The sequence below is a fragment of the Antrostomus carolinensis genome, unplaced genomic scaffold (genome assembly GCF_000700745.2).
Source record: "Antrostomus carolinensis isolate BGI_N321 unplaced genomic scaffold, ASM70074v2 scaffold4601, whole genome shotgun sequence".
In the NCBI taxonomy this organism is placed as follows: domain Eukaryota; kingdom Metazoa; phylum Chordata; class Aves; order Caprimulgiformes; family Caprimulgidae; genus Antrostomus; species Antrostomus carolinensis.
Genome location: NW_010294654.1, coordinates 7,751 through 29,039, shown reverse-complemented (window position 1 = coordinate 29,039; position 21,289 = coordinate 7,751). Strand labels below are relative to the sequence as shown.

Here is a 21,289-nt window from a genome sequence, read left to right as displayed (position 1 = left end):
TTTCAGTGGAAAACTTGATGGCAGGTCTGTATTTGTGGGGGTTTTTTGCTTGAGATGATGGAACACGACAACCCAGACAAGTCAGCTGGTAGAAATGATGTAGCTGCTTGTTGATTTTATTCTTTTTAATAGTGTGTGTGTGTGTGCTGAACCAGCTTTAAAACGAAACTGTCTGGAATCCAAAGAATTGCGTTAAAATGCAGCGAAGTGGCAGCGACACCAGCCTTGCCGACAGAGCCAGGAAAGAATTACAAAGAGAAGTTTCATCTCCTGGCTAGGAGTGCTTTATTCACTGCCAGTTCCAGTTGAGAGAACATGCAAAGGTCTAGAAAACAAATACAGATGTGGTAAAAGCCGCCAGCAAAAAAAATTTAAGCGGAACATCTGGAATAAAGTATTTGAGTTGCAAAACTGTGGGCTGCAGCCATGGTGAAAATAGTTTTCAAAGCAGTTTTGGCCTAACTGAAGGTAGAAAGCCCCATTTAACTCTGGGAGTCATCTGGAGTTATGGACTTTGCAGGTATTTGTTCTCATTAAGCTTGAACAGGTTAATTGGCTGAATTTTTATCGCTTGATGGCAACTGGTTTATAAAATGAATCTTGGTGTGGAGCTGTGGTCCCATCACACGAGAGCCTCCTGCAGACGGGGCGGACAGGCAGCCACCGAGGGAAACACAGCCGCTGCTGTTCCTCGCTGTGGTTCGTTCGGGGCTGTTGGGTCGGGCTGGAGTCGGCGTTGCGTTCCCAGCGCTCAGTTCTATCTGTAACAAACCTTTACTTACACAGGAGCTGCCCCGTGTCGGTGAGGCCTTTCCCCCACTCCTCGGTGTTTGCCGGCTGGAGATGTTTCTGCCCGTTGATGTGAACGTTCTCATGCAGCTTGTTTCCAGCTCCTAGAAGAGATGGAATCACTCCAGAGTCCAAACATTGTTGCAGGTGGAGGTAAGACTCAGAACTGAGGTGGTGCAGTTGGGATGCAGGAAGGCAGCCTGACTTTAGGTAAGTGCCTGCAAAAATTCAGAGTAGCCAAGTGATCTCCTAAAATTTGCTGGGGTTTGGATGGCCTTGTTGCTGCTGGGCTGTCTGCATCTCTGTTGCTAGCGCAGTCGGATCAAAGACGGAGGAAGAGGCTGTTCAGCCCACGTGCTACAAGGGTTTAACAACACTGACACACTCAATAACTGCCCCCAAATCCCACCACACCTGCTAGAAGATCCCGGAGACAGCCATGGATCCCTCCAGCAACGATCCAGTTGGGATCATTGTCACCTCCTGCTCCGTGCAGCAGCCCCAGAGCCGTTGGTTTATTCCATGTTGGTTGTCCCATAAATCCATGGAGCGTGCAAAGCCGCTGGCGAAGGCCCCCCTACTTGCAGGGCTGCATCCCCCTCTACAGGCAGATGTTTCAGTTGAAATGATTTTCCCTCAGCCAGTGTTGACACAGGGGGACAGTCTGTAGTGTACAGGAATTTTAAGTGCCTCCTTTTATTTTGTTTAAGTTTTAAAATGACACAAGTAGCGTGTCCATCACCTCCTAAAGTCTTCTGTCCACATGGGAATATTTTAGCTGCATGTCTAATCCAGTTTTGCTGCGAAGCACGGCTCCTTTAGGAATGAGATGCCTTTGGGGAAGAGCAATATTAAAAAGCTTTCAAAGCTGTGAAAGTATAACCAAGTTCTCACAATCCCCTTTGAAGGTAAATAACAAGGTATGAATTTAAGATGATTTTGAAAGGATGTATTTTACAAAATTGAAATAAACACCATCCTTGCCTCATCGTGGCGTTATGGCGTGTCCTGACAAAAACACAATCAGAAATTACTGTTTTAATGCAGCAATCAGAAATTTAAAGGGAAATCTTTGTCTTTGTATCGATCATAAAAGGACTCAGACTAAAATTTCCTGCAGAGAGACACGGCTGTGGGTGGCACAGCAGATGATGCGCTGCCCTTGGTTTGGCTGGGGAGGAATTGGGAAGCCACAGTCCAAATCCTGAGGTGAGGGAGGGCAGCAGGAGAGGCGAGGCAGGGAGGTGGCACGTCCCAGAAGCTGGGAGCAGTGGGGTGAGCGCTGGCTGTGTGCAGGTGACTGGAGATGCACGGCCAAGGAGACTGCTCAGGGGTGTCCAGAGTCAGTCTTGCTCCTCCCGGAAGCCCAGGACGTGGTTAACATCAGCAGGCTGGCAACTCCAATGTGAGTAACTGCAACCGTGCTTGATTCTTCCAAAATCATTATTTCTTGGTGTTTAAAGGACGGTACTAACAGACATCTTTGGATTTATGATTTTTACAGGTGAGGTCAAGGCTTTTAGATGCAGGAAAAACAACGTTAACAGTAGCAGTAACAACTCCCACCTTTGGGACCAGACATGCATCGTGTTTAGGTGCAATGATTCCATGACCCTGGATGTTTATAAAGGCTGCTACTGCAGATCCCAAGCTCAGTTTTCAGTCAGAAGACGTGGTGGGAGTTGCTGGAGGGGAGCTAAGGGTGGGCTGCTCTGCTCCCTCCGCCTGGGGCAGGTTCACTTCTTTGTCATCACTGGAAGAAAAATGAGTTTGCCGGTGTTAAATCCCAACAGCATCATATGCAGGTAAGTCACTACAGCTTGTTGCCACAGTAATCCTGGTTGGTTGTGTTTTGTTTGGTTGGTTGGGGGTTTTTTTTGATACTTTGACATCATTATCACATTTCTAAAAACAGTGCTACCATTATCCCATTTCAGAGCTCCTCCCGCGCCGTGCAGAATCCCAGGGCGTTTGCTGTAACCTTATTTCCTTGCTGAACACACACGTCTCCCCTCAGTGCCTGGTTGTTGTCGGCCCATGAGTTCCTCACAGGCTGCACCCATGGGTGCTAGCGCCTTCCCGCCAAGAGGAGACATGGATCAGCACTGCCAAGCTACTTGGTTTCACAGTTTGTGTTACTGTGTGGAAAACTTGCCCCTCCCCCTTTTTTTTCCCCCCTTAAGTTTTCTTGTTAGCCAGGACATCCACAGAAGAACCTGTTTGGTTCCAGAGAGGGAACCTGCACCTCTTCTTTCCACCCTTCCTAGCCAGGTGACGAGCCAGAAGTACCACATGGGTGACCACATCCTCGCACGGGGGCAAGGGCGGTGCAGGGTGTCACGGCTCGCGGCTGTAACGCGAGATTTTCCCTGCTGACAAAGGCTTCCTGTTCAGAATTACACTCTGCAGAAACAAAAACATACTCCCTGTTGCAAGGTGTCCCCACAACAGCACGCGCCAGTCACACCAGAAACAAGGTGCTTTGAAGTACAAATGTTTTATTGCAACGTTTTGTTATTTACAGTACCATTCACTTTGTCCCTGGGCGCCACCAAAGCGCGAGCCACTGGAAGGGGAAAAGCGGAATGAGGGGAACTCAGCAGCAAAACCGACTGCGCCTCACGCTCGGGCTGTCCTGCCTCTTCCCTGGACTGAACACAGAGACGTTTGCTTCTCTCTCTGCTCACCTGGAACAACCTGGTGAGGTGAAACTTTGGTCACAAAGGATCGTCGGTTGTTGGTCTGTTGGAGGTGATGCAGGAACAGGAATCTGCAAGTCTTTCCAGCTGGACTTTACTCGGAATTCAGGGTTTCCGACTGCGTAACAAGATGCCTTTGTACACAGCGCTGCCAATTCCTGATTCAATTTCTGATGTGAGTACTGGTTTATTCCCAGTTCTTTTTGTCGCGGATTCTCTTTGGGTTACGTAAGCTTTCAGTCATAGACCTGTTTTGAGGTTAGATCTTCCTGCCTTAACTGTCTGGAAAGAACCAGTTCCTCTAGAATTACCACAGAGTTCCTGCTGGGTATTGAAATTGGAGATGTCCATCACCTAGAGTTGCATTTGAAGATCTTTACAGAATACTGCAGCGTTTATTGTGTGTTTCCATTTTGTGTAAAAATGGTGATTCAGACACTGCTGAAGCCTACACTGGCACACACAATCCAGAACAATCTCAAAGCAGGACAAATTACCCTGGTTACTTCTGGAATGACCCCTTGACAAAAACTTGCCTTTGGGGGGAGAGTAGTTACTACAGTGAATATTGAAGACTTGAGAATTCCAGTGACTAAGCTCGGGTCGAGAATCTTTTCAGCTTTCTAACGGGTGTTATTAGCTTGAGAAATGACTTAGAAAGGCAGGTGTCAGGCTGCGTACCTGTAATTTCCACTCCTGCCAGCAGTCCCTTGGGAGGTGGGCAGGGAACTTCTCTGCTCCAGTTATCTTAGTCTGCAACAAGGATGTCGTAACCTTCTAAAATTGGAGACACTTGGTGTTACAAAGCTCTTGTTCAATTGGGAAATGTTTAAGACTACATTCCGGAAAATAAGTTCTATGAGATGGCACTGGAGTCCTTCAGAAAACAGGTCGCAGGGCTGTTGGGTGAGGCTCAGCAGAACTAACTGCTGCTCTCTCTCCTCACCCCCTGCCCTGGTTCACAGTGCAATAATGAGTCCCTACAACACCTTCCTCAAATGATTCTGAAATGACAACTTCTCAAAACTGGGATGATTGCAGCTCTTGGCAGGTTTTCTCCTGCGAGTCACACTTTTGTTCCATGTTCTCACAGGCTTTTCTGTATCACTGTTGATAGAAAGCCACCAAAGGCTTTAGAATCGCAGAAGGGAACATTTTCACAAAGAAAATGTCTTGGTTTTATTTCTTAACCTACCATACAAAACACGGTGTTTAAAAGCTCTGCAGTGCCCTCCCTATTATCACTCCTCTGGAATTTGGAGGAGGCAGCGAAGCTCACATGCAGTCAACAACATTGCTGGATCCTTGGCCCACGTCCCGGATCTGGCTGCTGAGACAGGAGCACACGGCCACGCCGGCCCCAGCCCTGCAGTGTGACACGGAGCCGACGAGTTCCCACCTAAAGGGGATGGTGGAGAAAAAAACCAAAGTAAGTTCATGGCCTTTCTGAACAACTTGGAAGTATTTTTTTCCTGTCTCTGAAATTCTATTCTATAACCCAGCTGTTTACTCTGCACAAAAATACACTCCGCTCGTTTATTCTTCTTATTTCCCTGGTAAATTTAGTGCAAAATCAGGTTGAAACAACTTGAAGAATGTTGATTCTTACTGAATGAAGGGAGGAGGATAAGGGATGAAGAGGAAGTGCTTAAATATTTCCCAGACTAACCTGGTGGCGTAAGGTAGACTCGTGCTGCACGCTGTTTCTGTTACGTTGTGCTTTGGTACAGGCAGATTTCACAGTCTTACTGAGCCAAATAAGGAAGTTTAAATTACCTGTTCACTACGGGATCAAACGCTTCCACTGTGTTCAGGTAGGCGTTGCCGTTGTGACCTCCAACTGCAAAGATTTTCCCCATCAGTGTGGCTATGCCCACGCCACCCCTCGGGGTTGTCAGCTCTGCTACGTAGTCCCATTTGTTACTGCGTGGGTCAAACCGCTCCACCGAGCTCAGGGGAGAGTTGTCATCAAAGCCACCTGCAAAGAGAATCATCACGTTATCAGCCTTCAGGCACTTCTAGGGCTGGGGATACCCAGGACTGGCATTATCAGGCTGTTCTCAGCATTCAGTGTCCAGCTCTGGTTCTTTATGTGAATTATACAAGCTCCTAAAAATTCACCTAACAGCTTTCCCTCCTGTCACCATACAAGCATCGCCAAGAGTGACACTTTTCTTCTACTCAAGTTGCAAGGAGAGGTGTTTCTAGGATTTTTCTCCTTGAATTCATCTTACATATAGTTATAATGAAACAGCTTCTAGTTTGGAATAGAAAAAAAAAAGACCAATAAAAGGATGGTCCTGAGGCAACTCTGCCTTAAGCAAAAGTGACAGGACAAGAGGAAATGGCCTCAAGTTGCGCCCGGGGCAGTTGAGATTGAATGTGAGGAAGAATTTATTTGCTGAAAGGGTTCTGAGGCATTGGAAGGGGTTGCCCAGGGCAGTGGTGGAGTCCTCATCCCTCGAGGGACTGAAGAGTCGTGTAGACACAGTGCTGAGGGACATGGGTTAGTCGGGGACTTGTCGGTGTTGGGTTCATGGTTGGACTCCATGATCTTAAAGGGCTTTTCCAATAGAGGCAATTCTGGGATTCTGTGAACACACTCTCACGGTGTTTTCAAATTACAGCATCGCTGAATATCTGAGAAGGGGAAAAAGTCCTCAATTAAGACCTCAGCGACGCACTCCTCTTGCTGGGGCAGCTGTCAGAGCAGCATTTCACTCAAAACCTTTTTAATCACTTAGAATAACACACAAGGCAGAGCTCTGCAGCTGTCACTGCGGCAGAGCTACCTGGCACCTTCCTCCCGCAGGAAAGCAGGTAAGTGTGAGGCAGAGCAGAAGACGACAGGCTCAGGACAACGGGCTGTGGAATAAGTGTCATCACCGTGCAAAAAAGCTACTGTTGTCTACACTCAGAACTAGAGGGCTTTAAAAGCGTGTGAATAATTTTTCTAAAAGGAAACTCCAGATTAATGAGTCTTGAGAGGATTTTCTCTACAGACATACTGTCCTGAACAGTACAGCCTTCCTGAAGTGTGGGTTAGCAACTGGTTTTTATTTCTCCACTAGTAATATCTTCCTTTAAGTGTGTGCCCTGGCTGCTTTCTTCCCCTGCCCAAGAACACCAAGTACAGGTCAGGTTTATCTGTTCCCCAGCTCCTCTAGCAACAACGGCCTCTTCCAAATGCCAGTACTTGGCCGCGTCCCTACTCACCCACAACGTACAAGCAGCCGTGGAGCTCGCTGACGCCGTTGCCAGCTCTTCGCTGACCCATCTCTTTCACCTCTATCCACTTATCCAAATGGGGATCGTATTTCTCCACGCTGGAAAGAGATGCTACACCGTCATTGCCACCCACGGCGTAAACGTGGTTCTGGAAAGCAGTGGTACAGAGAGAGATGGTTTGGAATGTGTATGTATTTACTCAGCTTTTCATAAGAGATGTTAAAATTACAGGGAAGTAGAGTATATCTATACAGTCCTAAGTATTTATTTTTATTTAAGAATTCCAACAACAGACTTAATTATCTAACAACTTGTTAATGCCATTTTCCAATTAAAGAAGTGAAAATTTACCTAGTGTTGCAGATATTTTGCACAGTATACGTGGCGACAGGGGGATTGAAGTGCAGATGTATTCAGTACCTTTAAATATAGGAACAGTGACAAACCCGAGTCTTCTGAAGGAGACATGGAGCCTTGGCCTGATGTTGGTACAAGGGTCCTGGTACTTGCTCCCAGTGTTTTCAGTTATTACTGTTAAATCAAGGAGCCCGATTCAATTTGATAAGAGTGTTATCCTGAACACCCTCACCTTTTGCACAGTTCCGTAGGATTTTCGATGACTGGAGGTGCTCAGACCCACCAGCTGCATTTTGTTTCAAATCTTGTGTTTTGCCTCATAAAAGCAGATGTGAAAAGCGCTCAGTTGGCCCCAACTTGGGAGGAAACAGTCACTTACCACAAGAGCCACAGAGCCAACTCCTCCCCTGGGAGTGTTCATGGGGGCAACCGCGCTCCAGCGATCAGAATCGATGTCGTATCGTTCCACGTCGCTGAAGCAGGTGTTGTCATCCAAACCTCCTATGGCGTAAATGGGGCCGCCGAGGGAGGCCAGAGCGATTCCTCTCCTAAGAAAACCACAGCATCAGTATCTCAGTGTAAATCCTTCAGGAAAGGCAGTGGGAAACACACATCGAGTGCAGTGTTACCTGATTGGCGCCTGTTTCAAACAATGGGGAAAAAAAGTAATGAAAATTTTTATGAAAAAGTGAAGTTTATAGTAAATAATGACCAGTAACTGTGGCTGGACTTCTGCACACGGTCTTGCAGCTTCACCCTCAAAGTCTTTAGGAAGTTTGCAGCCTCCCATTAGAGGGGCTCTGGAGTTTTAGCTGAACTTCCACCTCAGCCCTGCCAGGCACCCGTATGTTATTGTGTGATGCATAAACAGGACAGCTGCAGCTGGAATATTTTTAGATTGCAAAAAAGAAAAAGCTCCTGCTTAAAAAAATAATAATTAAAAAAAAAAATAGAAAGGTGGAGGGCATGGGATGTTGTTCTGAATGAAGGTCACCTAAGGACCAAGTCCTTTACTTACCTGCTTAGATAGATGAGATTGTCCGAGTTATTTCTCTGTCTCAGTACTGAATTTTACACCTCCGCTCTTGTTCTCTTGAATCTGATGGAGAACCAAAACCTGCTGGTTTTCACTTCATTGGTACAGCTGCTGCCACAATTTGGGAATTCATTTTTTTTTGGGGGGTGATATTGTTATATGTGTAATAGCCAGGAGATTTAGATCGGATATTAGGAAAAATTTCTTCACTGATGAAAGGGTTGTCAAGCATTGGAACAGGCTGTCCAGGGAAGTGGTTGAGTCACCATCCCTGGAGGTTTTTAAAAGCCATGTAGATGTGGTGCTCAGGGACACGTTTAGTGGTGGACTTGGCAGTGTTTGGCTAATAGTTGGACTCGATGATCTTAAAGGTATTTCCATGATTCTAGGATTCTATAGTAAAAGGCAAACCTGTGATGGATATTAGATGACTGATCTCTAGCAAGATTGAATTGCCATTTCTTCCATTCTTGTTATTTTCTACTGAGTCTGTTTTAAAATACTTGTCAGATGTATTTTTTTTCCTACTGAATCTACCAACACAAGAATACTACAAAATTAAAAACATGGTCTAGAATGTAAGCAGTGTGTTTCAGCTTTAACTACCGAGACAGGTGAGTTACCAGTTCCTTGAGAGCACTCTTGTCTCAGGACACAAGGTTTGCAAACAGCCAGGCAGGAGCAAGGGAGGCAAAATCTTTCTACAGAACAAACATTGTGGCAAAATCCTGGGCTTGTCTTAAATTGCCTCAGCAGATAACACAGATATCATCAACAGTGGCAGCTTTTTCCTCAAGTAAATACTGTGACAACACCTTTGTGAAGGGGAGGAGTGGGGCACAGCCAAGGCACAGCAGCCCCTTCATTTCCCAACGTATCGAGTCAGAAATGTCACAGAAATGTAGGGCTGGTGTCTGCCGAGAATATGCGTGGGGGTGGTGGCAGGAGGGAGGAAGAGGAACAAGAAGCCACTTCTAGGAGTCTGAGTCTTCTACTTTTGATTAGGTCACAGCCATAAATAGCTTTAGGACTTAGCCATGCTCATTATTTTACTCCTACTTGTACATGCTGCTTTTAGAAACAACAGATAACAAAATGGAATGTAGAATTAAGGAGTTTATTCATTTAAATGACAGCAGAAACAAAAAAAAGTATCAAATCTGTGAGTCCAGCAGCTCCTTAAAAGAATCTTAAATGCCAAAAGGCAAGAAAAATCCTCAATCTGACTTCCAGTGTTTTAGTGCTTCTGGCCTTTTGTGGCAGAAACACAGGCAGTTATTGGTTTCCTGGGCATGAAGAGTTTCACTGTGCGTGTTCTGCTGGCAGCTGTCTTGCTTATTCTTTAAAAGAGCAGAAAACCCGCAGAAGCAGTTAAGCAGTTTCAAGTAAGCACAGCTGGAGTGGAAGAGCTCTCTGCTCCAGAAGCCAGCCCTCCCCAAAAAGAAAGAAAAGAAAAGGCCAATAAAGCTACAACAGAAAGTCAAAGCGTAAACATAACCCCTGGAACCAGCCAGGCCGCTCCCCAGAGAGCGGTTACGCACTTTTGCTCTGAAATACTCACAGTGTGTTACACACAACTTTGTGTTTGTGCAAGTATGTGATGTCTGCAAGTAGGTGATGCAGATTTGTGTTTTACAGATAGTACATAAGGTAGCTGATAGCATAAAGCCCCAAAATAGGGGGGAAAAAATTCCTAAAAATAGCACAGTTAGGAAACCCAGATAAAGGCAGGACAGACATGATGGTTTTTCAGCATCAGCAAGAAATGATCTATCACAGACTAGGACTTAAATTTTGGATCATGGGACGTTTACCTCTTTGTGTTCATGGATGCCTTCATCATCCACTTGTTTGTGAGAGGATCAAATACTTCCATGCTTCCTAAGTGTTCATTTCCATCGTGGCCACCTACTGCATAGACTTTACCTGAAACACACACAGAGTCGTCTCCAGATACAGAGATCGCTGGGCAACATTTCAGTTTTCACTTATGTAATATCCCTACGTACGTGGGGACAAAATGCTCAAATATAAAGATTAATGTTTTCAAATGTTCTCACTATCAGCATTTTAATAAGTACAGACTTTATATTTTTATGTGCTGTACTCAACCAGAGATCTGTTCTAATGTGGACTTTTTATATAAAGCTTGAGATAGGTAGACCAAAAAAAATGTTGCTGTAACTTGAGTACTACAGGTCAGATCAGTTTTGGTCATTTGTATCAGGCTGTCTAGATTTTCTCTGGGGAAAAATAAGATCTTTGTTCTGCTGCAGTTACACAGGGGCTGTCGTGTACAAGGAAGAGTTGGATCGAGGGTGCTAAGCTGCTCTGAACTGCACGGACCTGGTTTCAGAAGATGGAGACCCAAAAATAAAGGTAGGTGTGCTCTTGGGAGAGTTATGGGCTCAGTGACTTGCCTGTGCGGGTTTAAGTACGAAGGGAGCTAGTGTGAGTAGTTTAACTTGTCTGGCAGCCAAGCACCACACAGCCACTCACACACCCTCCCTCTTCCCCCCACCCAGGGAATAGGGGAGAGAATTGGAGGGGTAAAGGTGAGGAGACTTGAAGGTTGAGATAAGAACTATTTAATAACTGGAGTAAAGTAAACTTAAAATAATAATGATAATTATAATAATAATATATATGAGTGATGCACAGTACAGTTGCTCATCAGCCTCCAACAGCAATCCCAGAGGAGTGAAAAGAACCCCAAAACCACAATGCTGGAAGAGCGAGCCCAAGAGAATCCCCCAGCTATCTGGTCAACCCTTGTTAATATACTGACCATGATATAATGTGATACGGAATATCCCATTGGCATAGCCAAATAACAATTTGGGGGCTTGCTAATTACTACACTTCACCCTTCCAGTCCTTTGCACTTGCAAACTCCCCAAACACCACGTCCTTGTACATTATCAACATTCTTCTCATAACAAATCACACCCTGAAACCAAAATAGCACCGTTCTAGCTACTAAAAAGAAAATTAAGTCTATCCTAGCAAAACCAGGACAGTGGCTCTGCTGTGTGCAGCCATTTCTTTATAAACAGATTAAAAATAATAATAATTAAATCAGCTATTAATGCAAGAGGCTATATACAGTTCATAGAACGGTTTGGGTTGGAAACGACCTTTCAAGGCCATCCCTGCAGTGAGCAGGGACATCTTCAACCAGATCAGGTTGCTCAGAGCCCCGTCCAACCTGACCTTGAATGTTTCCAGGGATGGGGCTTCTGCCACCTCTCTGGGCAACCTGGGCCAGGGTTTCACCACCCTCGGTGTAAAAAGTTTCTTCCTCACATCTAATCTGAATCTCCCCTCTTTTAGTTTAAAGCCATCACCCCTTGTCCTGTCACTACAGGTCCTGCTAAAAAGTCTGTCCCCAACTTTATGGTCCCCCTTCAAGCACTGAAAGGCCACAATAAGGTCTCCTCAGAACTTTCTCTTCTCCAGGCTAAGCAGCCCCAACTCTGTTTGCTGTAGTCTCTTTCCAGTAACCATGCTCTCCGATTGTTTCAGAATCAAAAACCTCTTCATGGGGAAGAAGCTTTACTAAACTGAACAATATCCAACAGTTAAGCCATTGCAAGACAGATTTATTTAGTAAAAGTACCAATTCCAGGAAAAGGAGCAAACAAGTGGCCTTTTGAATAGGATTACTGACCTCCCACGGAGATCACGCCCACATGTCTTCTCCTGCTGTTCATTTCGGGGCCGAAGAACCAGCTGTTCTTACTGACAGAGTAACATTCAATGCTGCGAAACGGGTCACCCGATCCACCTCTGCCGCCGACGCAGAACAGCACACCTGAAGGAGACAAAACAGGGTTCCAGAAAACCAGCAGGAAGATGGGGAAATAAAGTTGTAGAGCAGAGTGAACTGAAAATTATGTAGGTCAGGAGAAGTTATTTCACTTCAAGGGGCACACTCACTGCCCTGCATAATGGGAGGCTGGATTTGGGTCTTTGCTTGGCGTGCTGCTGTGCCAATTAACTATCTCTGCTCTTGCAGAAACAATGCATATTTTAAATATGCTTTCTGTCATTTTGCTTAAGGAGATAAACAAATTGTTTCTTAAATATAACAATGTAAAAATTAGGATTGGCAATCTAATACTCATCATTTACTTTTGGTGTAGGTTAGCCAAAGAGTTTAAAAGTTAGCTTAACCTTCTCATACCTAAGGAGAAGCGTCCACTGTTTTCGGAATAGCTTTGAGCGCGCTGCCTGGACATAACGTACCAAACTGTTCTAGCTTTAATTCAGCTAGAGCCAAGCAGGAGAAATCAATCATGCTTTCCAAAAAGTTCTGCTAGGAGAACGCAGCACATGACCTAACTACCCCGGAGGTACACAGTGGCTTTCCCAATGTTGCATTAAGGCATTAACAAAACCATTTAAAGCATTAACAACCACATCTAGTGGAAGGTGTCCCTGCTGATGGCAGGGGGGTTGGAACTGGATGATCTTTAAGGTCCCTTCCAATCCAAACCATTCTATGATTTACACCGAGCTATCTAACCCTGCACGGATGCGCCGCCTTTTCTCCACACCACTCCCTACTGGATAATCAGACAGACATTTAATTACCAGCAGTCTGCTTCCTTGGTGTTGTGCGAATGGAGTACTCAAAGTCTGGCACTGCCCTGCTGCTCAGGTGAAGGTGGTAGTTTCTTGCTTCATCCAGCAAATCCCTACATTTTAGATTCTGCTTGACAATCTCTTCCTTTGCCACAACACCCATAAGGAAACAAACGGGCAAGAGAGGCAGCCGTACCTGACAGAAATGAACACAGTTGGAGTAACTGCCGGGACTGACTGAGTCTCACCATTCAGCTGCCAGCCCCACGCTCTTCACTAAAACCAGCAGCTTTTGTAGCTTTCCTTTTTTCACAGAATAACAGCAATATGAACAGTTCTTTTTAGTGACAAACGTTGGCTACAACCATTTGCATTTAAGCAGCAGTGAACTGCGCCTGCCCGGCGCGATGCAGGCGGCGCCTGTGACTTTACCAGGACAGCCCCTGGCAGGTTGCTCTGCTGAGGGTGTGAATTTTCAGCTCGCTGCTATGCCAGCATCAGAGGGATTTTGCTAAAATGGTTCCTTTTATTTGGGTGACAAGTCAAAAGGGAAACACAGTCAGCATGGGTTAAGTGTCTATAGGGAGGTATTGCTAGTGCAGCACCACCTTACTCTAGTGTGGACTTGAGAGATTTAAAAGAAAAAAGGTTGAGAGCTAATTGTTTCCTGCCCAAAATCCTTCCTGTGGTTCCCCAGAAGCAAGCTGCTGACCACCCTGAGGAATGGAAGGGTCTTCCTGGGCTACAGATGGTGACTGCCCAGGGTAATCCTCAGTGACATGGCAGATCTGAAATAAGACTGCCTTGAAACATCCTCCTCCCTGCTGTCATTTATTTCTTTCATTTCTCCTGTGAGAGAAACAGTGAGGAATATAAAGTGAGGTGCAAAGGTGGGACAGAAACAGTGAGGAATATGAAGTGAGGTGCAAAGGTGGGACAGAAATGGTGAGGAATATGAAGTGAGGTGCAAAGGTGGGACAGAAACGGTGAGGAATATGAAGTGAGGTGCAAAGGTGGGACAGAAACAGTGAGGAATATGAAGTGAGGTGCAAAGGTGGGACAAATGGTGAGGAATATGAAGTGAGGTGCAAAGGTGGGACAGGTGTTAGCGGGGGGAACTGAAGTAAAACCACCATCTGACTTCCTAAGGTTTGGAGTCAACACTGCCAAGCAGCTCCCAGTTAGCTCAGCAGCAATGGTGAAGGAGACGTTCAGTATCTCCAGTGCTTCTCAGAGCAGCAGGGTGGTGCTGTGCTGTGGCTGACAAGTTGCCCTGAATTCAAGTAAGCAAGTGTGTCTCTACCAGTTCTCCCTTACCCACTTGCTTTCAGTCCCTTTTCTTCCTTTACTTTGGCTCGGCTTATTTTAGGCTGATTAACAGCACCACCGTAGCCCTGCTAATAGTCTCATGAGGTTAGTGACGCGGTAAGAACTCAAGGCTGACCAATTCAGAACCTCATGGTAACAGCAAAACCCCTCAGGCTGCTCATGACGTGGATAAGAACTGTCAAGAAGCCCAGTCATGTTTGCTGAGAGCAATAATGTCCAAATCAACTGATGGCTCCACATACCTGGCAAGTAACCCACATTTACAGGAAATTACTTGTTTCATTGCTTTGTTCCAGACTCTGGTTTCCATGAAGAGAATAAACCTGTTAATCTTATCTGCTAACACAACTGGACAATAAAAATCAATCTAATTTTTTTTTTCTTTTTAAATCTCAAATGATATTGCCTGTAAATTTAATTATAGTGTACTAAAGAAGATTTTGGAACCAAAAACCTCATGCTTGTCTAGATGAAAATGAAGGTTTTTGGAAGATAGTTTGTGAAAAGGAAAGACTCTCTAGGAGAATGCTTCTAGGTAAAATGATATCAATTAATAGAAGTATTATGGTTAAGATTAAAAATTAGAATGCTAAAAATTATGTGCTATAAAATAATAGAATAATAGTTCTTATAAACCATGCTGCTTCTCATTTTGTCCCTTGTATAGCTCTCTCCGTGCCTGGTTTAAATCCAGTCCAGCTGAATCAACAAGAAGAACAGAATTTAGAGACAGCAATTAGAGAGGATAAGTGATTAACTCAGAGTAAGTGTAAGTCAAATGTCACTCTGTAGGATTTTTCTTAAAGTGCAAAAGTGAACAGACAAGAAGATTATTCAAGAAGATACATGAACACAGAGACCAGAATGAGACCAGCAAACTGCAGCTTCTGCAGAGGAACTGAGACGAGACGAGAAGAACCAGCCAAGTTTGAAGAATCACTATGGACTTTTTATAGGATTTTAAATGAATGAGAAATTTGGAACTGAGGGTTTGTGGGAAAACATCACAAACTTTGAGAAGAATATCTATTGGATAATGTTAAATTTAGCATATACAGAGCCTGATTTTTGCAGTGCCTTTGCCCCTCACTGAGGTGATGGCCCAACTCTGAGCTGTCAATAAAGCAAACCTAGAGCTACCCACTGACTGAGTTAAATTCCTTTAACAAGTTAATTAACAGTTGTGATCTTTTCCCAGGAAGTGTGAAAAAAAAACGATGCATGAAGACAATGACAGCAGCATGTTAGCAGACCTCTTGTTACTCACATAACGCAAATATTAGCAATTCTGCCAAATGCAAAATATTCAAGATGGAGTTCACTGACAACTGAAACAGCACAGTGGGTCCTGCCTGCTAAGACACACAGGGTATTTTGCAGGACATGGCACAGTCCTCCCTCCTCCCCAGCACAGGTTCTCCATACCTGGCTCAAATACTCTCAACTCCCACAACCAGCACAGATGGAGCCCGAATAACTGAAGTACCTCATGTTTTGACAGGAGGTCTGATGGGTGTTTAAAGAAGTTCAGCTGAGTGACCTTTGGATACCTCTATGTGTTTGTTTTTCAGAAGCAGTGGACTTGCATCAAGTCGAGATGATTCAACTGCAAACTCCCTTTTGGATCCCACAGGTAACCAGCAGTTCTAGTCTAGTGAGTATTAAAGGGTCTAGCGTACGTTTCCTCACCTGCTTGTAAGGCTAATACATCTTGGTCTTTTGTTAATTAACTATACAGAATGTTCTAGAAGTAGCACGACTTGATGTGATGACCTTTTGAGGTCCCTTCCAATCCTGTACATTCTGTGATTCTGTGACCCATCTGCTACAGTTTTGCTTTCCTAGCCATGTAAAAAAAACCTCCTCAACAGCTTTCCTCTCCTTTCTTAAGTACAAATACTTACCAGCAAGGGAGGTGAGGATTTCAGGCTGTAGTAGTATCAAACCAGGTGAAGTGATTGCTTTATGTTCTCCACTATGTGTAAATGTAAAAAGTTTCTGTTCTAACACAGATGCAGCTTTTTGTTGGCTCCCCACCCCCAAGCCACGAGCATAAAGTGAGAACTCTTCTCTTTATGGAAACTGGAGAGCACAACTTGTTCAATGTGGGAGATCTAACCTGCTTCCACTGTCAGCTCACAACTGTGAACACCAGATGAGGCACCAACTGCTAAGAACATTTATCTTGAGATCTACCCAAGTACAAAGAGGTGATTATCCAAGTAAACCAGTGAGGAGACAGGCGTCCGGCGCCTCGGTCTGCCCTACCTGCGCAAGTATTTCATCCAGCCACGTAGCGTGATGCTGTGGATTGGCTTGCAGCCACTTGATAGCAGCGTTGTAAACTTGTTTCTCATTTTCAATATTCAGGTCACTGGAGGACAGGAGTTTATGGAGGTGCTGAGGTGACACGCTCACAAAGTCTTCGCACTCCACCACTTCCGTGAAATGTTCGCAGGCGTATTGATCGGCCATGTCCATCAAGTCAATGCGGTTGTGACTCTCTGCAAAGGCCCTGACTGCCAGGCAGTTGGAGGGATGAAAGTGCAGCTTCATGTATTCACAGCAAGCTTTGGCTACCACTTCCACCTGAAGAATGCAAGCAGCGTACAAGAGAGGCTGGACGTTATCCACCGTCAGGGTAAGCCGGGAGGAGTAGACAAACTTCACTAGATCTTCTATTGCGTCACCGTCAAAGTCCCTGATCTCAATCAACGACTGCTTGGCTTCAGCCATTTCGGACAGAAACATGGCTCTGAAGTAAGGTATCACACAAGCTAGCACCAGTTTGTGGCAGGAGATAAGCTTTGAACCAACCTGAAAACAAAACAAAACAATCCCAACAGTTTTTTACTGGAATGTCAGTTTCAGCTCTGACAGGACAGAGTTGAGCTGAAATGAGAACTCTGAACTCAGCTGCTGTATTTTGTTCAAATTAACTCGATTTACTTTGTACTTCTGACATTAGATCAATGTATCACAAGCAGATCTGAGTTGTAACTTGGCCACCAGAGTAGGGCAAGGCCAGAACACAAGGAAGGAACAGCACTGATGCACTGAACTTGCTTTTCTTTAAGAGCCACGTCCTGGTTTTTAAATGAAACTTCCTTGGGAACCTTCTAGATTCATCTTGGAGACAGGAGGAGACTGCTAGGCACTTGTTTTATGTGTATTCAGAGACTTTAAGGAGAGGAGAATTGTAAAGTGACATTTTTAGACTAATTAATTTAAACCTCAGTACTTTTACTACTGTTGAGGAACTGATAATGCTGCTTATAGAATCAAATTCATGTAAAACTGCAGTAATAGCAGCTATTATTAGAAGTTACCAATCATGTCAAGCTTTTTAGCAGAAAAAATTTAGTATTCCCCATAAAGATGAAGTATTTTTCAAAATTCTGATCAGAAAGCACAAAATAAGCTTTTCACTCACAAAAGTCTAGAACTGAATTACATTAAAAGAGAATGTAAATATTGAAGGTAAGTGAACAATCCGTTACTTCTTTGCGTTCCAGGAGTGCTTTCTCACAGCCTCTGTCATTCTGGGTCTGCACTAACGTAAAGGGACGGCCAAGTTAAACAACCAGTTTCCCTGACAGACTCGTTAAGAGTGAGCTGTCTTGCAATGTTAAAGAAAAGGATATTAAATTAGAAAGGATAATCTGGAGGTTTTTCTAGCTCTGATTCAATACACACTTGCTCTACCCTTTTTACAAGTGTGTATTATCAACACAGTTTAGTCTGGAGAAAAGGAGGCTGAGGGGAGACCTTCTCGCTCTCTACAACTACTTGAAAGGAGGGTGTAGTGAGGTGGGTCTCGATCTCTTCTCCCAAGTAACAAGCAACAGGACAAGAGGAAACAGCCTCAAGTTGTGCCAGGGAGGTTTAAGTTGGAAATTAGGAACAATTTCTTCACCCCAAGGGTTGTAAAGCTCTGGAACAGGCTACCCAGGGAGGTGGTGGAGTCCCCATCCCTGGAGGTATTTAAAAGATGTGTAGATGTGGTGCTCGGGGACATGGTTCAGTGTTGGGTTAATGGTTGGACTCAATGATCTCAAAGGTCTTTTCCAACCAAAACAATCCCATGATTCTATTCTGTGATTCTGCCCATTGTCCCACTCTCTAACTAGATCTTTCTTTAGAATCAAGTACCTTCACTATTTTACCTTTATCTGCTTTATTTTAAATATCTAGCATGTTCTTGGTATTTTGAAATCAGGATTCCCCTCCAGTTATTAATTAGCCCAGATACACAATCATCTTTTGAGAGCCAGCAGTTAAGTCAGTAATTGGTTTGACACCAGCTAATGTCAATTTGACACCAGCTCACCATCAGAGGTCACGCACAAAAGCAGAAAGCTCAGTACAGAAGTAATTCTTCTTAAAACATGAGAAATGCCTGAGCACTGCAGAGAGAAAAATCAAGCCCTCCAGGAAATTCTAGATCAAGATTAGTTACTAGTTACTTGAAAATCACTGACTTAGGAAGCCTCACGGTAAGATGTACAGAGGTTGGTCTAGCCTCCAAGAGTATGTTCTCCACCTGAGGACTGGAAGCTAAGTTGTGTAATGTAATATTATTAAATTACCAAAGTAGCTCCACACAAAGAATACAAATGAACATTAATGCCGGCCCCTCACTGAGAGAAAGGTAACTGCAGACACAGTGAAGTGTATTTTGCAAGCCAAGTCTCCCTAGCAGGAGTATACATTTAACTATGTATGAGAAAAGGGAAGAGGAGGATTGTTAAAGAGTTCTGACATTAACCTTCTTCCCTAAAACACCTTTCAAAATCACAGATGTAAAAAGACCTGATGATGAGTTCTCGGCAAGTTGTTTCGTGGCTCTCGTGCTGTCCAGAGCAGCTTCAGTCTTGTCATTCAGTGTCCTGTGAGCATTAACTCGACTGTTGTGAGCCACTGGACCTATCTGCTGCTGCATCTAGTGCCTGGTGACAGGCAACTTAACATCTGCTGTGAAGCACAACAGAAAAATGTTCTTGCTGTTGTCTTCTACTCCTGTCGTCTGCTGGGCAGAAGGGAGAGTGATCCTCTTCCTCTCAGAGATTTCCATTGTCTCCCAAGCATTTTGGAAAGATGAGGTGCCTACCAGGGGGGCACCAGGGACACACATCTATCAAGGTTAATATCTAATAGTAACTATGTTATTATCTAATAGTGGATGTTAATATCTAATATTAATAATAAGGTTAATATCTAATAGTGGATGTTAATATCTAATATTAATAAGGTTAGTATCTAATAGTGGATGTTAATATCTAATATTAATAATAAGGTTAGTATCTAACAGTGGATGTTAATATTTAACAGTAATAATAAGGTTAGTATCTAACAGTGGATGTTAATATCTAATATTAATAATAAGGTTAGTATCTAATAGTGGATGTTAGTATCTAACAGTAAAAGCAGCAGGCAAACAATTTCTCCTAAAGGCATCTGTCATTTGTTCTTGGTATAGGAACTATGCTTCATCTCTTTCTCTGAAATAACTCCCTTGCACTACTAAGATGTCTAGCTAAGCAATGCTTAACACTTGTAGGTGTTGGCAACTGGTTACAGATGTTAAATATAAACTTATTGTGATAAGGATGTAAGTAATATACCGCTGAGTTTAAAAGGATGCATTAAAGCAATGCTATGCATGAATCATAAAACTGGTTTCCTCCTCCTCCTCTTTCACTCTTAGAACAGCTGTAGAACGTAATTGTCTGGGTTGTTTTGGTTTTCTTTTCTATCTTTGAGAATGCTGGAATTCAGATTTGTTCCAGAAATCCTGTTTGCCCAGAAAAATCTAGCAGAGCAACACACAGAATGCAAAAACAGAGGTGAAATTTGGGATGAAAGCGTGCGAGAACAAAGAGGCTACAAGGAGCTGAAACTGCACAGTAATATAATGATCAACGGTGGGAACTTGCTTAGAAGGCAAGTTGGGTGGGGTCAAAGTCAAGTACTTCCTCTCTTGAAGTGTCACTATTTTAAGTGTTTGCATTTCAGTTGTGAACTTCCTAAATAAGAAAAAAAAACCCTGAGCATATCTAGAGGGACCTCAGATCCAACAGGTATTCTATGGCTTCCATACCCCGGCCCAAATTCACAGCCACCTCCAGCACCCTTATTCATAACTTTAATTTTCAGACTGTTAAATGGCCTCAAGTTGCACCAGGGGAGGTTTAGATTGGATATGAGGAAAAACTTCTTCACCACAAGGGTTGTCAAGCATTGGAACAGGCTGCCCAGGGAGGTGGTGGAGTCACCTTCCCCAGAGGTATTTAAAAGACGCGCAGACAATGTGCTCAGGGTCATGGTTTAGTGGTGGAATTGGCAGCGTTGGGTTTATGGTTGGACTCAGTGATCTTAAAAGGTTTTTTTCCAACCACTACAATTCTGTGATTCTAAATGCAACGGATGTGTGAGAACATCACCTTCAGTGTAACGTCGCACAGCTCTCCAGCTTCAAAGAAGTGAAGGAGAGAGCTGTGAAAATCTTTCCAAGCCTCGTTTGCTTCAAATACAAAGATGTCATCTTCACCATCACCGCTGGATGACTTAGTCTGCTGCTGTTGCTGCCGCCTTTTTCCCTTTATCAGATGTTGTTTTGCCTGCTCTGGCACCATGGATTCTGAAGCCATTGGCTGTTTCTTCTTTCAGCGCGTGAATCTTGAAAAACTCCTGCCAAGACAAAATCCAGCCCATCAGGAGTCAAGTCCTAAAATGCAGTTAAGTTCTGCTCATCTTCCTGTTGAAAAAAAAAACCCCAACAAATAAAACACAAAAAAAGCAGATGAGACATTAGGTACTGCCAGTACTTTAATTACATCTTATAAATACTACCTATAATCTTACTTGGGGAAAGTGGGAGGAGAAGGAGGGGAAAAAAGAATCCTATGCAGGTACCTTTAGGAGAAGGCATTGATTGTGAAATTGTTGCCCACACTTCTTGAAAAAGACATGAAAAAGAAAAAGTGAGGATGTATCTTCCAACAGCTGCTGTGGGTGGCAGAAGAACAGAAGGGACACGGCCCACAGACAGCTGTGGTCCCGAAACAGCATCTCTCATGGCTGCTGCCACAGACAGGCAGCAGGTCTGACCCATCAGTGTTTTGTGCATTTATGCAAAGGTAAGCAAAATATAAAAAGCTGCTACACAAGTAGAGAAGGAGAATTTACACTTACAGAAAAATCTTGACACAAAAATTACTTCCTTTTAATCTAGCAACCTCATTAATCCATTATCAACTTAATA

General features: G+C 44.0%; 1 protein-coding gene across 3 annotated transcripts; it reads right to left on the bottom strand.

Moving 5' to 3' along the window:
* Window positions 1–4,763: 4,763 nt before the first annotated feature.
* KLHL8 (kelch like family member 8) lies at window positions 4,764–20,785 on the bottom strand. Of its 3 annotated transcripts, none has more exons than XM_010177685.1 (9): window positions 20,469–20,785; window positions 16,294–16,842; window positions 12,706–12,892; window positions 11,780–11,923; window positions 9,924–10,035; window positions 7,453–7,621; window positions 6,705–6,864; window positions 5,265–5,466; window positions 4,764–4,887 (listed from the first exon to the last, which is right to left on the bottom strand). In XM_010177685.1, the coding sequence occupies exons 1-9, from the start codon at window positions 20,673–20,675 to the stop codon at window positions 4,764–4,766; spliced, it is 1,854 nt and encodes a 617-aa protein (XP_010175987.1). In that variant the 5' UTR covers window positions 20,676–20,785. The 3 variants fall into 3 exon arrangements, with proteins under 3 accessions (XP_010175987.1, XP_010175988.1, XP_010175989.1); XM_010177686.1 differs by having other exon boundaries at window positions 16,294–16,614; window positions 20,469–20,675; XM_010177687.1 differs by lacking the exon at window positions 16,294–16,842 and having other exon boundaries at window positions 20,469–20,675.
* Between the last annotated feature and the right edge of the window lie 504 nt (window positions 20,786–21,289).

Bases quoted from the DNA above. Each gene is read 5' to 3' on its own strand.
- KLHL8 (XM_010177685.1), bottom strand. From the start codon at position 20,675: ATGGCTTCAGAATCCATGGTGCCAGAGCAGGCAAAACAACATCTGATA. The intron at 11,924-12,705 runs GTAATTAAATGT...TGTCTCCTTCAG, and splicing joins ACCAAGGAAGCAGACTGCTG to GTGTGCTGTTCTGCGTCGGC. The intron at 4,888-5,264 runs GTAATTTAAACT...CATCCCCTTTAG, and splicing joins TTTGATCCCGTAGTGAACAG to GTGGGAACTCGTCGGCTCCG.